This window comes from Rhinolophus sinicus, linkage group LG01 (genome assembly GCF_036562045.2).
Source record: "Rhinolophus sinicus isolate RSC01 linkage group LG01, ASM3656204v1, whole genome shotgun sequence".
Classification (NCBI taxonomy): Eukaryota; Metazoa; Chordata; class Mammalia; order Chiroptera; family Rhinolophidae; genus Rhinolophus; species Rhinolophus sinicus.
In genome coordinates this window covers 162,539,972-162,561,533 of record NC_133751.1, presented here as the reverse complement: position 1 = coordinate 162,561,533, position 21,562 = coordinate 162,539,972, and the positions used below count along the sequence as shown (strand labels likewise).

Genomic DNA, 21,562 nt, shown 5'->3' with positions numbered 1-21,562 from the left:
TTGAAAAGATGAGTAAATAAATGCCATGTGTAATCCTTTTTACGCAGGCAAATCAGAGTATAATATTTCTCAAGGTAAATTTCTTTCCTGATCGTATTGCTTGCATTATAGGTGTAAGATTGAAATTCATATCACCTCTGGAAGATCAAACAGTGAAAGAAGGAGAAACAGCAACTTTTGTTTGTGAACTTTCTCATGAAAAAATGCATGTAGTCTGGTTCAAAAATGATGCCAAACTCCACACAAGCAGAACTGTACTCATCTCATCTGAGGGCAAGAAGCACACTCTGGTCCTTTATAACTGCCAGCTGGATATGACAGGAGAGGTGTCTTTCCAGGCTGCCAATGCGAAATCTGCAGCCAATCTGAAAGTGAAAGGTACACTCTGTCTGTCAACCACCTATTTGTATTTCCTCTACAAGACCTCCTGTGAGACCCTGACTCGATCAGGGGCCATGAATGGAAGCATGGAAACATCCATGCTTCCATCCATACCATCAGTTTCCACAATGGCTTCATCCACACCATCCTTTTTTTTTTTTTTCCAGAATTGCCACTTATCTTCATCACACCTCTCAGTGATGTGAAAGTCTTTGAGAAAGATGAGGCTAAGTTTGAGTGTGAAGTATCCAGGGAGCCCAAAACCTTCCGTTGGCTGAAAGGAACCCAGGAAATCACAGGTGATGACAGATTTGAGCTTATAAAGGATGGCACTAAGCATTCAATGGTGATCAAATCAGCTGCTTTTGAAGATGAAGCAAAATACATCTTTGAAGCTGAAGATAAGCACACAAGTGGCAAACTGATCATTGAAGGTAAATATTTTGATCAGATGGACCACCTGTAAGTTATCTTTCTTTGGCATTTATTTTTCTATTTCCTCTTGAAAAGGCTAGAATTAATGAGCTTCCCTTTTTTTCTTGGTAGGCATCCGGCTCAAATTCCTTACTCCACTCAAGGATGTAACAGCCAAAGAGAGGGAAAGTGCTGTGTTTACTGTGGAGCTGTCGCATGATAACATCCCAGTTAGCTGGTTCAAGAATGACCAGCGCTTGCATACCAGCAAGGTGGTCTCAATGGACGATGAAGGAAAAACTCATTCAATCACATTCAAAGACCTCACTCTTGATGACACTTCTCAAATTAAAGTAGAAGCTATGGGGATAAGTTCAGAAGCTAAACTCACTGTACTTGGTAGGTACTTTTTTCAATTGAATTTTATTGCACTAAATTCAGCAGAAATTTGTGGATACAAATTATTTAAAATAGTCTTCCAACTGTTATAATGCATGCAAGCAGCCCCTGTCCTGAGGAAACTATCACATATGTTATCAGGTTTATTTCTAAAATATTTTTCCTAAAAATATGAGGATTTAAAGTAATGAAGACTCAGGCTTACACAATAGCAAGTTAAAATCAGAATGAAAACTCTTGATTATATTGAGCCCCGTCATGTTAAAAATAGAAATATAAATACTTCCTAACTCCTCACTTTATCAAAATTATTTTAGAAAAATGTTCTTTCAAGCTTCTAATAAAAGAGAAAACACAGAACTTACATTAATAAACCTCATTGTTTTTCTTAGCCACTTAATATCAAGCAGATTATATATGATGTCTAACATACAGACGGTGCCAAAAAACGTATACACATTTTAAGAAAGGAAAAAACTGTACTAAAATTATAATACAATGAATGATGCTAGCATTCATTTGATTAACGCCATCTTTTGAGCGAACGTCATACTACACATGCTACCGTAATTCAATTCAACTTCGAAAAGTAATGCATAGATAATGTGTATTACATGTGTACATTTTTTCAGCACCCCTGGTATAGAGAAACTGTGAAAGGCAAACTATTAATTGATATTAAGAAAAACTAATAATGTGAATCTGAAAGTATAATAGATTTGCTAAGACGTTAGAAATTTAGCCCAATGATGAAGGAACATGTAATTATATTTGAAGGTAAATTTCATAGTATCTTTCAAACTGGTATTAATAAAATACTTCAAAATATAATATTAGATCTTGGCAAATATGCATTTGTTTCCTTTCTAATATTTAGAGAACTTTGAACATAATAAATGAGTGAGCTTTTGGTACAATTTTAACATATGCCTGGAACTCCATGAGCTGCCTCTTAAACTTTTCAAGAGATTGTCATTTCCCTAGGTGGTTAATGAAATTTTTTTCACTTGTATTTTACTTGCAGAGGGAGATCCATACTTTACAGGAAAGCTTCAAGATTATACCGCCGTAGAGAAAGATGAAGTGATTCTACAGTGTGAAATCAGCAAAGCAGATGCCCCAGTGAAATGGTTTAAGGATGGAAAGGAAATAAAGCCATCTAAAAATGTCATTATTAAGGCAGACGGCAAGAAGCGGCTGCTAATCCTAAAGAAAGCCTTGAAATCAGATATTGGACAGTACACCTGTGACTGTGGAACAGATAAGACCTCAGGAAAGCTTGACATTGAGGGTAAGGAAATTTCCATGAGTTTCACTCTTGAAGTTATTGGGATTATGGCTGTCCACAGCTGATGATACATGCTGACCCTTTACTTTTTTAGATCGGGAAATTAAACTGTTGCGACCCCTGTACAGTGTGGAGGTGATGGAGACTGAGACAGCCCGTTTTGAAACTGAAATCTCTGAAGATGATATCCATGCCAACTGGAAACTCAAGGGAGAGGCACTACTCCAAACACCTGTAAGGCTATTTCTGAACTTGTCAACCCCTACAGAAGCTGTGTGAAATAGAAAAGGACAAAAGTCAGAGTGCATGCGGGGCATTTAAAACATATCAGGTTCTCTCTCTTACCTTAAGCCAGAGAAATATTAGGGTCTATGACTGGGCTCCAACAGGCATACTTGCATTAATTTTGTTCCAGTATAGGGGTAGAAGCGTGTCGATATCCTGTGATGCTGCCAGTTTTTCAGAATCATATAGCTAAAATAAACATTGCTTTCATGATGGTACTTGTAAGCTTTATTACACACACACACACACACACACACACACACACACAAAAGTTCAAAGTTATATAAAGTTTCCTCAACAATTATTAGTAGCTTTCCTTTCTTTAAGATAGTATATCCTCCCCAAAAAAATCCCAATGAAAACTATTTCCCACGAAACCTTTTTTCTCTTTGGTACAGGAGTGTGAGATCAGGGAAGAAGGTAAAGTGCGCTTGCTTATTTTGCACAACTGTCGCCTGGACCAGACTGGTGCTGTGGATTTCCAAGCTGCCAATGTGAAATCTAGTGCCCACCTCCGAGTAAAACGTAAGTAGTATGTGCTTCGGCTGAATTTTCAGTATGAATTTTTGCAGAAAATGAATGTCCGTGAAATTAATCGGGATTATTTAATTAGAAAGAAGCATTAAAGTACCGAAAGTGGCTTTCTGGTATTTACTTCTTTGACATCCTAATAATACACACGTGTCATTGACCTTGCCATTTAAACAAAAGGCAATTAAGCAAGTCAGATATTTCTCGTTTGTAATCCTTTCATTCAAAGTAGATAGACATACAATAAAAATCAAAGTCAGAAATCTAACCCTTATAGACCACGTCCTTCAAGTGTCTGTACAACTGTAGCACTATAAAGGAAAATTTTGCTGTGTGGGCATTTCAGACTAAAGAAGGGAGGCGGAGAGCCTTGGGCTCACATTTTTGGGAGGTGCAAAGTGTTTGATGGATATGGACAGGGTATGTGATTGAGAGGCCCTCGTCCTCTTCCAATCAGAGTCGTAGTTATTTTGGAAGGAACTTGACGCCTGGCAGAGAGACAACAGCACACATTTCTCGCTGACCTTGTAGAACAGAACGAAAGGGCCCTACAAATACCCACTCTCTGGCCTCCAGCTCTCCTCTCCTCAGCACCAGGGGGCCACGTTCACATGGGAGCCAAACTAGTGGGCAGGCCTGTGTCTCTTTCCTTCTTGAAGAAAGCAGCCATGCAGATGAACAACTGAGTCTATAGGTATTCTTTTGGAGTTACAAAATGAGTAATCCAAAGGTGTTTCCTTCCTCTCGCAAAGCACGAATAATTGGTCTTCTAAGGCCTCTGAAGGATGTCACAGTGACGGCAGGGGAAACAGCCACCTTCGACTGTGAGCTCTCTTACGAGGACATCCCAGTGGAATGGTATCTCAAAGGGAAGAAACTAGAGCCCAGCGATAAGGTAAAAAGCTGGCATGTGGTTGCTTTGCCTTGTTCTTCCTTTTTCTCTCAGGTTCTTCAGTCTTCACTTCTGCCTGCTCCTTGTTCTTTGCTCTTTCTGTGTCCCTTCCTCTCCTTGTCTCCCTCCCTTCCCCACTCTAGTCTGATTTCTGCTGAAATTGTAAAGCAGGTTCTTTTAATTTTTGTTGGGTTTAACCTGATGATTTTTTTTATTGAAATGTAAATAAAAATTAAATTATAATCAATTTTAGCTTTTTGAAGAAAAGGCAAACACTCATTAGCTATCAATGCCAGTTTGATTAACTGGGGACAGGAAGGAGCAGAAAGACTTCCTGACTGGATGCGCTGTAACAACTGTGCACATTAAGTTTTATGACTAATTCTCCCCATGCTGTCTAGTGTTCTGCATATAAGGGGATTAAGAGGAGAGGCTTGAAATTCCATTTCAGGCAGTTGATCAAGTAGTTGAGATAAGTTCTGGGCAGATTTGCTCTTCAAGCATTTCTCCAAAGCTATTTTTAAGCCTCGAGGGCTTTGAGCTGTGCAAATTCTGGAATGCGAGTGGACTATTTAAAGTGCAACTGATGGTACTGACAAGAAAAGAAGGGCACTGTTACCACATATATGAACGAATACACTTTAAGAAGTTTTAGTAAATAACCAGTTCCTGGTGTTAGCTTTTCTATGCCCAAGATTTTATCCATAATTAAAAACCAAGGTGATTTTTCAGGTAGGCCTAAAATATAATTTATCTAAATTGAGTTATATATTTTGCCCCCCTCCTAACAATGTCTGTGTTTACATTATCTTGATAATTCACTATTAGTTACTGAAATAAAATATATAGAAAATGTCGAACATGGACTGAAAATAAAGCACAGGACAATTCATTGTTCTCTGGCATTTTTTTCCAGTATTTTAGAAATAATACCAAATATGCCATCAGGGCTTCAATACAAATCAAACTTTTAAGACTTAAAGGAATGTAATCAACAAGGGATTTAGTTTAAGAACGAGCTACAAAGTTGACAGAAAAATTTGAAGACAAATACCTTTGAGCAACTGTTCTAAAACAAACAGGCAAACAAACAAACAAACAAACAAAAAGTGGTAGTCTAAGTGATTAAAGGGTCATTTAGTAAGAGTCAACTGAGAGATAAAGCAGGGATGTCATACAGACAATAATCACCAATGGTCTCCTTTTTTACCAAGGATAGAAAAGCAGCCATATATTCAAATTGCAGCATGAAAATTAAGTTACATATGAAGAAAGCTTCCTTACAATGAAATCTTCTAAATATGGAACTGGGTGACTGAGTCATCTCTGCTTTCGAATTTGCTTTATTAAAATATACATTTGTCCTATTAAGTGTGGTTTAATTGCTTTCATGTCTAAAGGAAGAGATTTGGTTGGTTTTTCAAGATCCTGTATAAATCTGTAAATTCATGATTTTAAAATAGAACACTGCTTAAGGACAAATGATGTTATTCTTTTGCTACTGAATATCGTTGCTCAAATTAAGAGCTTTTTATTAAAGGATTGGTCTCATTAGTTTTAGTGTAAAAAATATACTGTTTTAAAATGTAGACTCATAAAAATCTTGTTCACACTTCTTTTACATATATACATATATACATATATACATATATATATATGTAAATGGTCATTAAACTTTTTTCTTGGGTTAGAAAGGATCACCTTACTATAATTCTATAGGGCCTCTTTGTGTCTCACTTGGCACAGGAATTTTAATCCTTTCCTTCAGCCACCCAAAATACCTCAGCTTACTCTTATATTACTTAAATGTTTCATTTTTAAAAGAACTTAAATATAAACCAAGAAGTAATAAAGTCATTTTATTACATTTCTCAGGTTTTGTTTAAATTAAGTCTATCAGAACAAACTTGCTACTATCAATTTAATTCAGACCTTTCATCTTAACTCTTCAGAATATTTTGCCTACAAAAACTATAGCAACCAAATAAAAACAAGTTATTGGAATAAGAAATCAAAAGAGAAAATTTTAGAAATGAGTTGTGTTTATTTTTCCCCCCTGTGGTCATCAATCCAAGAAAGGATTGCTAAATCCTAATTGGCTGTTAATAATTTTGTATTTAAATTTTAATAATTTGGTCACAGTCATATCTATTGTATTATAGCAATAGGTTTCCATTATAAGTTAACAGTATTTTTAAAGGATAATATCTAACATTATCCTTATATACCACCACAGAATCTTCAGCATTCATTGCATTGCTTTATTTTTATAAGGGACCTGTTTCCTTCCTTTTTTTTTTTTTTTAACATAATCAAGGTACATTGTGCATGAACAATTTATTGAGAACCACTGTGTTCTGAGCCAGGTTCTGGGTAACAGAAATTTCTAGAGCAGCCTCAGAGAAATTTGAATGATAAAATGTGTTCATAGATAAGATACATCTGTGGGTATGTCAGAAACTGAGATACTTATTTTTTTAAGTATCCAAATTTATTAATTTATATTGAAATATCATTACAAAAACATTTTTTGCCATTCAAGCACCATGTCCTTGAATAAGTAGCTGTGTAGCTAATATATAGCTTAATTACCTTCTCCTATCTATTTATTTTCCCTTATTATGTTTTTGACCTTTTTTCATTATTAAGGTAGTTATATTAACAACTATGTCCAGTTTTTAATTGAGGAAAAACCTTTATATGCAACTTTATTCCTGACTCTTTCCTTTATATCAGCATAATAAATAGTTTCACTGGTAAAAACTTTTATATTATTCTTAACTCTAAATGAACACCGAAGCCCTGCAAAAATCAATCTTGATGACAGAACACAGCTTCTTGTGGAATTTTAGAGGATATAACTAGAAGAACCTCCAATTGCCTTGTCATTACTGTCAGAATAGCCCTGTCTTGTAACCTGATTTTCTATTGTACAGGCCACAATTACGGGACCTAATGACAGCCCGTATCAAGGTGGTGTCTTCTTTTTGACAATTCATTTTCCTGCAGAATACCGCTTCAAGTCACCTAAGGTTGCATTTACAACAAGAATTTATCATTCAAATATTAACAGTAATGACAGCATTTGTCTTGATATTCTGATATCACAGTGGTCTCCTGATTTAACTATTTCTAAAGTTATTTTATCCATTTGTTAACTGCTATGTGAAAAATTGTAGCCCTGTCTGATACCAGTCCTGAGGTATAAATACATGAAAGGGAAGAAGAGTCAGTATCTTCATTTGTATTTTTGAACAAAATTAAGAAATTGTATGAATTATCTTGATCACAGTTTTAATTGGTTTGTAAAAAAAATTTTAATTGTTAAAAATAGGAAGAGGAGTTCTAGCTTGTTGCATGGCAGACACTTTGCATTTAGAACATTAGGTTACTTTCAGCTTACCATATGCAATCTTTTTTTCCCTTTCTTTCATAATTTGGCTTTTCTAAGTCCTTCCTTTATAAATATAAACTCAGTGGCAGAATGGAGGCAAATAAATCACACACGCACACACACACACACACACACACACCAAAAAAAAAAAATTTGCCTTGGCAATTCAACATAAAAAACCACCTAGTAATTATGTAAGGGTAACAATGAAAGCCTAAATTTTCCAAACTACTGCATTTCCCCGAAAATAAGACCTAACCGGACAATAAGCTCTAATGCGTCTTTTGGAACAAAAATTAATATAAGACCTGGTCTTACTTTACTATAATATAAGACAGGGTCTATAATATAATATAATATAATATAATATAATATAATATAATATAATATAATATAATATAATATAATATAATATAATATAATATAATTCTGGGTCTTATATTAATTTTTGCTCCAAAAGACACATTAGAGCTGATTGTCTGGCTAGGTCTTATTTTCAGGGAAAGACGGTATTAGTTAAAATTATTTTCAAATACTTATGTGCTATACATATGATTACAGAACAACTTGGGAAGCACTTTTTCAAACTGTTTATCTAAATGAATTAAATGCACCTATATGTATTGGATTGTTGTTTCAAATATTCTTAAGCTGCACATTTTTTTTTTTTTTCAAAAACCTAGGTGGTCACACGTTCAGAAGGAAGAGTTCATACACTTACTCTGAGGGATGTAAAGTTAGAAGATGCTGGAGAAGTCCAATTAACAGCAAAAGATTTCAAAACTCAAGCCAACCTCTTTGTGAAAGGTAATTACAAGGCTTATTTTTAAAAACATGTATAAAACATGTTCATAAATAATGCCAACTCCTAATTACCTTTATATGTTGAGTACCATAGATCATTAAACTCCACCAAATATTCAAAAGTCTATTTTTACTTTTTGACCTAACAAAAGAGTTGACAGACTACTAAAAAAAAGTCAGAATTGACTAGAATAGGTTTTACTTCCTCTTTCTGCCCTGTCTGCTTTTATTGCTTTCAATCAGCAGCTGGAGGAAGAATTATTATCAAACTTGGTATCTGTCACTTTATTAACCAAGAGTTGGCTATTATTTCCTTGATGTTTCATATTTTTAAAAAATGCTTTCCTCTGTATGTGCAAATAATGAGTCATCATTATGAGAGGAAAGCATTCACATGGACTCAAATCTTACAAATGAAACTTAAAAACAGAGAAAGCCCTGGAGATACGAGAGGAAAGTTCAGGAGGTGCTGAAAGTCTTCACGAAGGGAAGGAGAGATGCCTTGGCTAATTAGTATGATTCTTTCAGAACCCCCAGTTGAATTCACTAAACCTCTTGAGGACCAGACGGTCGAAGAGGAAGCCACAGCGGTATTGGAGTGTGAAGTATCCAGAGAAAATGCTAAGGTGAAATGGTTCAAAAATGGTACAGAAATTCTCAAAAGCAAGAAGTATGAAATTGTTGCTGATGGCAGGGTCAGAAAGCTTATTATACATGGCTGTACCCCAGAGGATATTAAAACATACACTTGCGATGCTAAGGATTTTAAGACATCCTGTAACCTGAACGTTGTGCGTAAGTATTCTTCTTGCACAGGACTTTTCATTTGCAACTCTTTGATTAAATGAAACAAAAACACGTTTTGCATGCCTTTCTTGGCCTAACTGCATTTCTTGACAACTTATAGTATTGATATTGACATAACCTGATCCTTTATGTGTGTGTATATGTTTGTGTGTGTATTTTTTTGTTTGTTTGTTTGTTTTTTAAAGAAAAGTCCTTCAGCTACATCTGGTCTGATAAGAACAGACTAATCACTTTTCACTATGCTTCTTAGGTGCCATGATTTTTTTGTTTGTTTAAGAAAAGAAAATGGAAGCAATTTCCATTTGAAAGGAAAATGAATCCTCAGGTGTGGGTAACAACTAGAAAATGAGCATGAAATTTAAGTTTGAATAGGAACATACTAGAGGTATGCAGGAGTATGACAAAGCCCATTCACATAATGCTTTCTCTGAGAACAAGAACGGATAAGAAGATGGGGAGAAGCCTGGATTCTTTGAGTCCTATGAATGAAAAGAGCTCAGATAGTTTTTAGTATTGCTTCTTCCTCTGGTAAAAAAATATAAAGTCTTGTTTTCAAAATGCCACATGCTAGCTCATTTTTTCATTCATTCATTTGTCCAGGCATGACATTTTTCAGTGCTTATTTCTGTGCAATATTTGCTGTTTGGTTTACTTGCTTCTCATCTGTCAACAGCTACAAAATGGTAGCTTTGATTGTGCTTCCATGCATCTTGTACTGTTTTATTCTTTGCACTTTGTGGTTGCTCTGCTTTAGCCTATGAGAAAATAGCTTCTTGGGTCTCCTTCTTCCTTGTTATTTACTTTGTCTCCACTCCAAGAAGGCTCAGCTACAATGAGCATATCTTCAAGACTATTAGCCAGAATTTGTGTCCCAGGATCGCACTCATCATGTAAGGTCACCTTGGGAAGGACTCACAAGGAGCCCTAAAAGAAGAAAGGGCAAGGGGTCAGCTCTCCAATCCTATACATCTACTGACTTAATTCTTGAGATAAATAAAACAAGAGATGTGAAAAAACCGAATTACCCTCCCCTACAAAACACATTGCTTTGTCACGCTAATAGATTTTATGGCTGACGTGTATGTGACATCTTTGCAGCTGATTAAAAAAAAAAAAGCCCAATGTGTGTGATTTCAATTGCAAACTCATGTCTCTCTGCCATAGACAAGATGGGTCTTAGTGCTTCAAGCTTCATTATCATTGAATTCTGCTAATTTCTCAAAGATTATGCTGGCTGCATTAAATAAGATAATGTTACTCTGCTACTGGTGTTTCCTTTGATAATATCAACTTTCAACTCTGGAGCAGTATCGATAGTGATTTTTCTTTCAGCCAGCATTCAAAAGAACTGATCTGGAGATGACGGATGGATAGATAGATAGATAGATAGATAGATAGATAGATAGATAGATACATAGATACATAGATAGATAGATAGATAGATAGATAGATAGATAGATAGATAGATAGATATTAATTAGTTGGAGATATAATTTTATGAAAACTACAGAGATATGTAAAAAGCAAGGTATCATACCTGAATGGCAGCTCCAAGTGATTTCAAAATCAGTTGTAGCCTATTAAGATGAAAAAGACCTTCAAAAGACTCATTTAATCTTAATATGTACCACAGTAATGTCAGAGTAAATTTCTAGAAACCTCATTTTGAATTCTGATGACCCTCTCTTACAGCTCCTCATGTGGAATTCTTGAGACCACTCACCGATCTTCAAGTTAAAGAAAAAGAGATGGCTCGGTTTGAGTGTGAAATTTCCCGAGAGAATGCAAAGGTGTGTGATTGTATAATTGCTGTCTTATATTGTCAGATAACTTTATGTTTCCTTTTGGTTTAGCCAAAAGGAACAGTTAACCTCACCTATCTCTGATCATCGCTCTACTTTTAGCTTAAAGATTACTACTTTAGTATGGAATACATACTTAATATTTCACTTTTTATCATTATTAATTTACTGTTACTTGAAAAACACTGGATTCACAATCAGAATTTAGGTATTATTAGTTTGAACCATATGAAATTGCTGTTTTCTTAGGTTGGAAAAATAATAAACAACTGTCAGCAATTTCATATGTCTCAACTGAGTACTCTCGTTTGCCATTACTGCCTTTGGCAGGTCAACTTTGAGTGTCGATTTATACAGCTGCAAAACAAAGAAGTTTGCTTCTGCATGATATCTAAAGCCCTGTATGGCTCTAAACTTATATGTTCCCATTATTTTTAATAACTGATAATAGTATCACAGCAGCTCACTTAACAATAATTAAAGAAGTTTGTTCTTTTTATAAAATTTATTTTACAATTACAGTTGACATATTTTTGGGGGTGAGTTGTATTTGTATTTACACTTTAGTTCTTCCTACTATAAAGCCTTATTGATTGCTTGTAGATAAACTCTGGATCATTGTTCTTAAGGACACACATGTGAAGGAACAAAAAAACTGATTAAGGTATTTATTTATCCTAAATACAGGTTCAGTGGTTTAAAGATGGTGCTGAAATTAAAAAGGGCAAAAAATATGACATCATATCTAAGGGAGCAGTGCGCATTCTTGTCATCAACAAATGTCTGCTGGATGACGAAGCAGAATATTCCTGTGAAGTAAGGACAGCAAGAACTTCGGGCATGCTGACAGTACTGGGTAAGAGTGAAGGCTTTCTTTGCAGAAGTTTATACGTTGGGAAAAACATAACAGTTTCCAGTTTAACTCAATGATTTATTATTATTATTATTATTATTATTGCAGAAGAAGAAGCTGTCTTTACCAAAAATCTTACCAACATTGAAGTTAGTGAAACAGACACTATCAAACTGGTTTGTGAAGTCTCCAAGCCTGGAGCAGAAGTGATTTGGTACAAAGGGGATGAAGAGATCATTGAAACAGGAAGATACGAAATACTTAGTGATGGACGAAGGAGAATCCTGATCATTCAGAATGCCCAACTGGAGGATGCTGGCAGCTACAGCTGCCGACTCCCAAGTTCTCAAACCGATGGCAAAGTCAAAGTACATGGTATGAAAATTACTATGAGTAATATTTTATTTTAAGAAATTCATATTTGTTGCATTCAAGGTAGAAATCCTTAAGTTTTCAATATCTTGCAACTTTTTCTTTCCAGAACTTGCTGCTGAATTTATCTCCAAGCCTCAAAATCTTGAAGTACTTGAAGGCGAAAAGGCTGAATTTGTCTGCACTATATCAAAGGAAAGCTTTGAAGTCCAGTGGAAGAGGGATGATAATACACTTGAATCTGGTGATAAATATGACATTATTGCTGATGGCAAAAAGAGGACCCTAGTTGTGAAAGATGCCACATTACAAGATATGGGCACTTACGTGGTCATGGTTGGGGCTGCCAGAGCAGCAGCTCACTTGACAGTAATTGGTAAGTTTGTTTTTGCTTCTAAGGTTCACTCACATTCATTATCTACTACTTTGGTCCTTCTTCATACTATAAAGTCTTGTTGGTTGCTTTCAGAAAAACTCAGGATCATAGTGCCTCTTAAGGACACCCATGTGAAGGAACAACAAGAAGTCGTCTTCAACTGCGAAGTCAATACTGAAGGTGCCAAAGCCAAATGGTTCAGAAATGAAGAAGCCATATTTGATAGTTCAAAATACATTATTCTCCAAAAAGACCTGGTCTACACCCTCCGAATTAGAGATGCACGATTAGATGATCAAGCCAACTATACTGTGTCACTGACCAATCACAGAGGTGAAAATGTTAAGAGTGCAGCCAATCTAATAGTGGAAGGTAAGTCACTTACATGGCATTAGGGATTTTTAAAAGCAATTTTCTATTCTGAAAACAACCAAAATCAACATTATTCTTCTCCTTTACAACAGAGGAAGACCTTAGGATTGTTGAGCCACTTAAAGATGTTGAAACAATGGAGAAGAAATCTGTCACATTCTGGTGCAAGGTGAATCGTCTCAATGTAACACTGAAATGGACCAGAAATGGAGAAGAGGTGGCTTTTGACAACCGTGTTTTATACAGAATTGATAAATATAAGCACTCTCTGATCATTAAAGACTGTGGCTTCCCAGATGAGGGTGAATACATTGTCACTGCTGGACAAGATAAATCTGTTGCTGACCTTCTCATCATAGAAGCCCCTACAGAATTTGTGGAACACTTGGAAGACCAGACAGTCACTGAGTTCGATGATGCTGTCTTTTCCTGCCAGCTCTCCAGAGAAAAAGCAAATGTAAAATGGTACAGAAATGGGAGAGAAATCAAAGAAGGCAAAAAGTAAGCAAAAGCTTCTCAATCTATTTCTTTAGCTACATATACACTTTTGACAATTTAGTGGTCATTATGCCAGCTAACCAATGATTCCACCTTTTTTTTTTTTAGATACCAGTTTGAAAAAGATGGAAGTATACGTAGACTGGTTATAAAAGATTGCAGGCTGGATGATGAATGTGAATATGCTTGTGGAGTAGAAGACAGGAAGTCTCGAGCAAGACTTTTTGTGGAAGGTATGTATTAACTGGAAGGACAATTTTAAGATGAGAACCAGTTTTTAAAAGTTGTCAGTCCAAATACAAACATATTTGTATTTGTTTTACATTTTCTTTGCAGAAATCCCAGTTGAGATCATCAGGCCTCCCCAAGATATTCTCGAAGCCCCTGGTGCTGATGTTGTCTTTTTTGCTGAGCTCAACAAAGATAAGGTGGAAGTCCAATGGTTAAGAAATAACATGATTGTTGTCCAGGGTGACAAACACCAGATGATGAGTGAAGGAAAGATACACAGGCTACAGATTTGTGATATTAAACCCCGTGACCAGGGTGAATATAGATTTATTGCCAAAGACAAAGAAGCCAGAGCTAAGCTTGAACTGGCAGGTAAGTCCCTTTTATTTTCAAATATCCTCACAATATCACAGGTACTGTGTAAATTAATTTCAGGTTTCACAGTTAATTCATGAGATATGTTTGTGAAAGCCCTATTACATAAGCCCTATCCAAATGTTAACTGTTTTAATTTCTCTTACAACAAAGTGTCCTAAGAGGAAATTGATAGCATTCCTCTTTATATGCCAGAACCGAAACAGTTCCTGGCTCATGGAGGCTGTTCATTAATTCCTAGATTAACCTAGCACCCTGAGAGATTTCCCAGCAAAACCAGACCTAGAAACAGCCCCTTTCTCTTTTACTTTCCAAACCTCTGTGGTGCCTGTTAGGTCTGTTCTCATCTTGACCCAAACTTCCAAGATATCCTTATAGGTTCTCATTATGAAAAAAGCCATTAGTGCACCTCTTGTACATAAGAAAAAGTTTGTCTGATTTATCCTAAATTAAGTGTGAGGTGCCTACTTTAATTTAAAAAAAAAAACTACATTTAGTCCTCTGTTATTATTTTGGGCAAAGAATGGAGATTTTTTTTTTATTTTTAGAATGGAGATTTTATGGGTTTTACATCATCCTTAATTCTCTATTCTCCCATTTGATCATTTGCAATATGAGAACTCTAAAGTCAGAGTTCTCTGCTGTAAAGTTACCGTGATATACTTCCAAGGTTCCGTAATCAATATTTGCTAACAAATGCATAGTAAAGAAACAGCGGTGTGGCTGGACTACAAGAAATAACTCTAACACACTCACATGTTGTTTTTCTCCCTAGCTGCTCCTAAAATCAAGACAGCTGATCAAGACCTTGTTGTTGATGCCGGCCAGCCCCTGACAATGGTGGTGCCCTACGATGCCTACCCCAAAGCAGAAGCTGAGTGGTTTAAGGAAAATGAAGCTCTGCCTTCACAAACTGTTGACACTACAGCCGAACAAACGTCTTTCAGAATTTTAGAAGCCAAGAAAGGAGACAAAGGGAGGTATAAAATTGTGCTTCAGAACAAACATGGAAAAGCAGAAGCATTCATCAATTTACAAGTTATTGGTAAGCCCTTGAGTCATTTGGACTTGATTGGCAAAGCACAACTAAAAGTGTGATAGCACACTAAAAAAAGAATTTATATGTTCATTTCAGATGTGCCTGGGCCAGTACGTAACTTAGAAGTAACAGAAACATTTGATGGTGAAGTGGGCCTCGCCTGGGAAGAACCATTAACTGATGGTGGAAGCAAAATCATAGGTTATGTTGTTGAAAGACGTGACATCAAGAGAAAGACCTGGGTTCTGGCCACTGACCGTGCAGACAGTTGTGAGTTTACTGTCACTGGACTTCAAAAAGGAGGAGTTGAGTATCTATTCCGTGTGAGTGCAAGAAACAGAGTTGGTACTGGTGAACCAGTAGAAACTGACAATCCTGTGGAAGCAAGGAGTAAATATGGTAAGATAGTTAAAAAATAAATTGCACACTATCATATCTTTACTTTTATTCCTGATATAACCCAAAGCCCATGTTTTCTTCTTTGATGAAATCCAGATGTTCCAGGACCTCCTTTGAATGTAACAATCACTGATGTGAATAGATTTGGTGTCTCACTGACATGGGAACCACCAGAGTATGATGGAGGTGCTGAGATCACAAATTATGTCATTGAGTTAAGGGACAAGACTTCTATCAGATGGGACACTGCCATGACAGTAAGAGCTGAAGACCTGTCTGCAACTGTCACTGATGTGGTGGAAGGACAGGAGTATAGTTTCCGGGTCAGAGCCCAAAACAGAATTGGAGTTGGAAAACCAAGTACAGCCACACCCTTCGTCAAAGTTGCTGATCCAATTGGTAAGCCTACCAAAAAAGTAAATAACTCCTTCATGAAATCCAGAAACTAAGCCTATCAATGAAAGTAAATCAAAGTAAAGTAAATTAAAAAAGGTATATCAGAAAAATTTGAAAATAATAAAAATATAGACTGTGCCTACTACTTTTATTCAATGAATTTAGTAAATGTGGGATTTTAATGGGGATGATAGAAATGATTACAGCATTGTCTTAATAAATTGTCACTGAATTAAATGGTATGCTCCAACTCTTTCTTCCACTTCAGAGAGACCAAGTCCTCCTTTGAACCTAAATTCTTCAGATCAGACTCAGTCATCAGTTCAGCTCACATGGGAACCTCCTCTGACAGATGGAGGAAGCCCAATTTTGGGCTATATAATAGAACGATGTGAAGAAGGAAAAGATAACTGGATTCGCTGCAATGTGAAACTGGTCCCTGAACTGACTTACAAGGTAGGATATTTGCATCTAAAAATAATATTCAGTGTATGATCATGGACTTATACATATATGTTTTTTACAAATGTTGATTCATAATTTTAGGTTACTGGATTACAAAAAGGAAATAAATATTTATATCGAGTATCTGCAGAAAATGAAGCTGGTGTTTCAGACCCATCTGAAATTCTTGGTCCTCTCACTGCTGATGACACTTTTGGTAAATGAATATTTTGTTTTTAGATTTGGGAATAGCCCATAGCTACTTTGCGGGTACCAGAGGCTTAAATATAGTACCGGAAACTCATTGATTTTTCTTCTTGGTAGTTGAACCAACAATGGATTTGAGCACATTTAAAGATGGTCTGGAAATTATAGTCCCAAATCCTATTAAGATCCTGGTTCCAAGTACAGGCTATCCAAGGCCAACTGCAACCTGGTCTTTTGGAGATAAAATACTAGAAGAAGAGGAACGTGTGAAAATGAAAACCTTATCTGCCTATGCTGAACTTGTCATTTCTCCAAGTGAACGTTCAGACAAGGGCATTTATACACTGAAACTGGAAAATCCTGTGAAAGCAATTTCTGGGGAAATTAATGTCAATGTAATTGGTAAGGAACTAAACTTTTCTTAGCTAAAGTGATTTGACAGCATTAACTAACCTTGGTTCAACCTATTAACGATATTGACTTCTGATTGCATTTATTCAGCTCGCCCAAGTGCACCTAAAGAACTGAAATTTGGTGACATAACCAAGGACTCAGTACATTTGACTTGGGAACCTCCAGATGATGATGGAGGAAGCCCATTAACTGGATACGTTGTTGAAAAGCGAGAAGTCAGCCGGAAAACATGGACTAAAGTGAGTTTTGAACAGCAACGTACCAACTCCAAAAAAAGAGAGTGATGAAACCCCAGAATTCTGGGATAGCATGTAGAATTTATGTTTTTACCTTTACCCTACTGAAAAAGTACCAAAAACTTTTTTAAATGCATTGATGCTAAGCAAATTTTCAGCTCCATTTGTTTAAAAAAAAATTTAGAAATCTCAACGACTTAACTTGATACCTGATAAGTACCTAATATGCCCCATTAAGCTATAAGCAATTCTAAGGACATTAAGTACTTAACTCCCTGGTAGTCAGCCACCCAATTACCTTAATTGGCCCTAATCTGCCATTTTCTTCTTCTTAGTTTATATTCATTTACTATTTTTACCTTGATTTAAAATTGTATTTCTAGTAGCCAAGCTTGTAGAAAGAATCAGCACCTTATTTACCACCTTTTTAACATGTACAAACTATGAAACAGTTTCACCTTATATTAAGGATCAAATATTATGTGTCTTTTCCCTAGTGTGAAATTACTAATCTTTTGCATTTAAAACAACTCCTATTTTTATCCCTGCTCATGGTAAAAATCTTTTGACTTGGGGAAAGGGTTTTTGGGAAACAATTAACTAACTGTATTTCTTTGTCCCAGGTTATGGACTTTGTGACTGACTTAGAATTCACAGTTCCTGATCTCGTTCAAGGAAAAGAATATTTATTTAAAGTCTGCGCTCGTAACAAGTGTGGCCCTGGAGAACCAGCATATGTTGATGAACCTGTAAATATGTCAGCTCCTGCAAGTGAGTAAATATGTCAACTTCTGCAATTGTTGATGATTTCTCGCCTAGCCTCTTGTTACCTGTATTTGCTGTTAGACCTAGAGTTGAAATTATGAAGAAAAGGCACATGTTGACAATGTGAAGATTCCATAGACGGCCTAGCTAAGACTTTCTGTCTTTCTCTTTGAAATGTTGTAGCGGTACCTGACCCACCAGAGAACGTTAAATGGAGAGATCGAACAGCCAAGAGCATCTTCTTAACATGGGAGCCACCTAAATATGATGGTGGTTCACGCATCAAAGGATATATTGTTGAAAAATGTCCACGTGGTTCTGATCGATGGGTCGCCTGTGGAGAACCAGTTGCAGAAACGAAGTATGTAATTATCTGGCACAAGAATAAATGTTTACTCTTACTCACTAAAATGAGCTTTCCTTTAGAAAAATCTAAATGTTAGGTTTTTTAATTGAGAATTCCCCTGGTATGCCTGTGTGATTTTAAAAAGTGATGCTGAACTTAACCCCTACTCAAGGTTTTCATTAGTTCCAATATTGAAGCAATCCAGAATTTAAATAGTGTTATACCAGAAGTGTGAGATTGGGAAACATTATGAATACTGCACAGTGGAACAGACTATATACATTATAGTAAAATGCCCTACTTTGTTTTCTGACAGAATGGAAGTAACAGGTCTTGAAGAAGGCAAATGGTATGCCTACCGCGTTAAGGCCTTGAACAGGCAAGGAGCTAGCAAACCAAGCAAACCCACAGATGATATCCAGGCTGTGGACACACAGGGTATTTATTTTTGGATTTTGTTTCTATTAATCAGGCTCTGACTTTAATTCTGCTTGAACATGCTAACATCGTAAATAATCTTTTACCCATTCAGAGGCTCCAGAAATTTTCCTCGACGTGAAGCTTCTTGCTGGTCTCACTGTAAAAGCAGGAACTAAGATTGAACTTCCTGCCACCGTAACTGGAAAACCTGAACCTAAAATAACTTGGACGAAGGCTGATATGCTTCTGAAGCATGACAAGAGAATCACCATTGAAAATGTTCCTCAAAAATCCACAGTGACTATCGTTGATAGTAAGAGAAGTGATACCGGCACATACATCATTGAGGCTGTGAACGTCTGCGGTCGAGCCACTGCTGTGGTAGAAGTGAACGTTTTAGGTAAGGAAGACTCTGATTTTAAAAGTACGCAAACTCATTTCAGCTACTTTTTAAAAGGAAACATTTTTGAAAATGTTTTTTTCTGCACTGGTAATGTCATCCACAGATAAACCTGGACCACCAGCTGCTTTTGACATCACAGATGTGACCAATGAGTCATGTCTTCTAACATGGAACCCACCACGAGATGATGGTGGATCTAAAGTCACAAACTATGTTGTGGAGAGAAAAGCGACAGACAGTGAAGTGTGGCACAAGCTCTCATCAACTGTCAAGGACACAAACTTCAAGGCAACCAAATTAACACCCAATAAAGAATACATCTTCAGAGTTGCTGCAGAAAACATGTACGGTGTTGGCGAGCCAGTTCAGGCCTCTCCAATAACAGCCAAATATCAGTTTGGTAAGTTTCTCATTAATCAGTTGGCAAAATAAAATAAAGTAAGAAGGATGCTTATGTCAAACTTGGGTTTAGGTGTCATGCTTATATATAGGACACATAACGCTTACATCATTATCCTGTCTATAGATCCACCTGGACCTCCAACTCGCCTAGAACCTTCTGATATCACTAAAGATGCAGTGACTCTCACATGGTGTGAGCCAGACGATGATGGTGGCAGCCCAATCACTGGATACTGGGTTGAAAGATTAGATCCTGATACTGATAAATGGGTTAAATGCAATAAGATGCCAATAAAGGACACAACATACAGGTATGCCCAAAATATGTCCATCAAGATGTTAAAAACAATAGTGTATAAAAATTTTCATTTTGGGGGCAGCCAGTTAGCTCAGTTGGTTGGAGTGCAGTGCTCTTAGCAAGATGGTTGCCAGTTCAATCCCCACATTAGCCACTGTGAGCTGCGCCCTCCACAACTAGATTGAAACAACTACTTGACTTGGAGCTGATGGATCCTAGAAAAACACACTTAAATAAAAGTTCAAATTTTTTTTTTCATTCTTTAGTATTCCTTTTGATTGTACATGATTATATATTACTATAAAATTTTAATTATTTTTACTTATATTCCCTATTAACATGTAATTTAAAAAATGGTGTGTTCCATACACATTTCTTAACTCATTATAAAATATAAACTTTATGGAAGTTTCAAAGTGTTTGGTCTTCCAGCATATTATGATAATGATCATTATTATTGTATTATAATTATGTTGGTACATTTAGTCAAATCTAAAGTGTGTGACAGTAAAAAGGCAATTTTAAATTCACATTGAAATATTTTCTGTTACATTTCTGAATAAGTTTTTCACAATTTAAATAAATTAGCCTCTCCTACATCAAATAAATAGAGGTTTCTGCTTCTTGTCATGGTATTCAACTGGCACTTTGTTCCTAATTCAGAGTGAAAGGACTCACTAATAAGAAAAAATACAGATTCCGTGTGTTGGCTGAAAATCTCGCTGGACCTGGAAAACCAAGTAGATCGACTGAACCAATATTAATAAAGGATCCCATAGGTATTATTTATATATTTTATGTGATGATTTTGAAGCTTATATTAACTCCTTTTTGACAAACCTAAATAATGATTTCACCTCATTGGCTTGCAGATCCTCCATGGCCCCCTGGAAAACCAACTGTCAAAGATGTAGGCAAAACATCATTAATATTGAATTGGACAAAGCCAGAACATGATGGAGGAGCAAAGATTGAGTCTTATGTCATTGAAATGCTAAAGACTGGAACAGATGACTGGGTCCGAGTGGCTGAAGGAGTTCCCACCACAGAGCATCTGCTCCCAGGGCTCATGGAAGGGCAGGAATACTCATTCCGTGTTCGAGCTGTGAACAAGGCTGGGGAAAGTGAACCCAGTGAACCCAGTGATCCTGTGCTTTGCCGGGAGAAGCTATGTAAGTCACTCCTGATGTTTAGGATATATACATTCTTCTAAAGTACATCTCAGAACTATGACATGAGACAATATAAAAAACGTATTACTAGATTATTTCATTCTTGCTATATGATTTCCTAGTGATTACTAGAGAATTTAAGGAAAACTGAATCTTGGACAATAAAAAATTGAATTTGTTTTCTTTTATTCTTCATTAGATCCTCCATCACCACCTCGCTGGCTTGAAGTTATTAATATCACAAAAAATACAGCAGACCTAAAGTGGACAGTTCCTGAGAAAGATGGAGGATCCCCCATCACCAACTACATTGTGGAAAAGAGAGACGTGCGGCGAAAAGGCTGGCAAACAGTGGACACAACTGTCAAGGACACCAAATGCACAGTCACTCCACTGACTGAAGGCGCTTTATATGTGTTCCGAGTTGCTGCAGAAAATGCCATAGGACAAAGTGACTACTGTGAAATCGAGGACTCCGTCCTGGCCAAAGACACCTTTAGTATGCTTTCTAACTTAATATCTATGACATTATTTGTAGTGGATTATC

At 36.3% G+C, this 21,562-nt stretch overlaps 1 protein-coding gene across 1 annotated transcript in view; it reads left to right on the top strand.

Moving 5' to 3' along the window:
- The window catches only part of TTN (titin), a 270,598-nt gene that overhangs the window by 164,359 nt on the left and 84,677 nt on the right, over positions 1-21,562 (top strand). Inside the window, exons 182-214 of the mRNA XM_074338692.1 lie at positions 112-378; positions 549-815; positions 928-1,194; positions 2,219-2,485; positions 2,577-2,716; positions 3,166-3,292; positions 4,051-4,193; positions 8,268-8,391; positions 8,917-9,183; positions 10,888-10,985; positions 11,685-11,853; positions 11,959-12,225; positions 12,332-12,598; positions 12,692-12,970; positions 13,063-13,471; positions 13,577-13,701; positions 13,805-14,071; positions 14,850-15,119; positions 15,210-15,512; positions 15,609-15,911; positions 16,177-16,364; positions 16,455-16,569; positions 16,677-16,961; positions 17,061-17,212; positions 17,833-17,980; positions 18,158-18,335; positions 18,637-18,758; positions 18,853-19,140; positions 19,247-19,543; positions 19,670-19,856; positions 20,507-20,622; positions 20,716-21,015; positions 21,215-21,514. Coding sequence (XP_074194793.1) covers positions 112-378; positions 549-815; positions 928-1,194; positions 2,219-2,485; positions 2,577-2,716; positions 3,166-3,292; positions 4,051-4,193; positions 8,268-8,391; positions 8,917-9,183; positions 10,888-10,985; positions 11,685-11,853; positions 11,959-12,225; positions 12,332-12,598; positions 12,692-12,970; positions 13,063-13,471; positions 13,577-13,701; positions 13,805-14,071; positions 14,850-15,119; positions 15,210-15,512; positions 15,609-15,911; positions 16,177-16,364; positions 16,455-16,569; positions 16,677-16,961; positions 17,061-17,212; positions 17,833-17,980; positions 18,158-18,335; positions 18,637-18,758; positions 18,853-19,140; positions 19,247-19,543; positions 19,670-19,856; positions 20,507-20,622; positions 20,716-21,015; positions 21,215-21,514 — 7,302 coding nt within the window. The remainder of the gene's footprint in view (positions 1-111; positions 379-548; positions 816-927; positions 1,195-2,218; positions 2,486-2,576; positions 2,717-3,165; positions 3,293-4,050; positions 4,194-8,267; positions 8,392-8,916; positions 9,184-10,887; positions 10,986-11,684; positions 11,854-11,958; positions 12,226-12,331; positions 12,599-12,691; positions 12,971-13,062; positions 13,472-13,576; positions 13,702-13,804; positions 14,072-14,849; positions 15,120-15,209; positions 15,513-15,608; positions 15,912-16,176; positions 16,365-16,454; positions 16,570-16,676; positions 16,962-17,060; positions 17,213-17,832; positions 17,981-18,157; positions 18,336-18,636; positions 18,759-18,852; positions 19,141-19,246; positions 19,544-19,669; positions 19,857-20,506; positions 20,623-20,715; positions 21,016-21,214; positions 21,515-21,562) is intronic.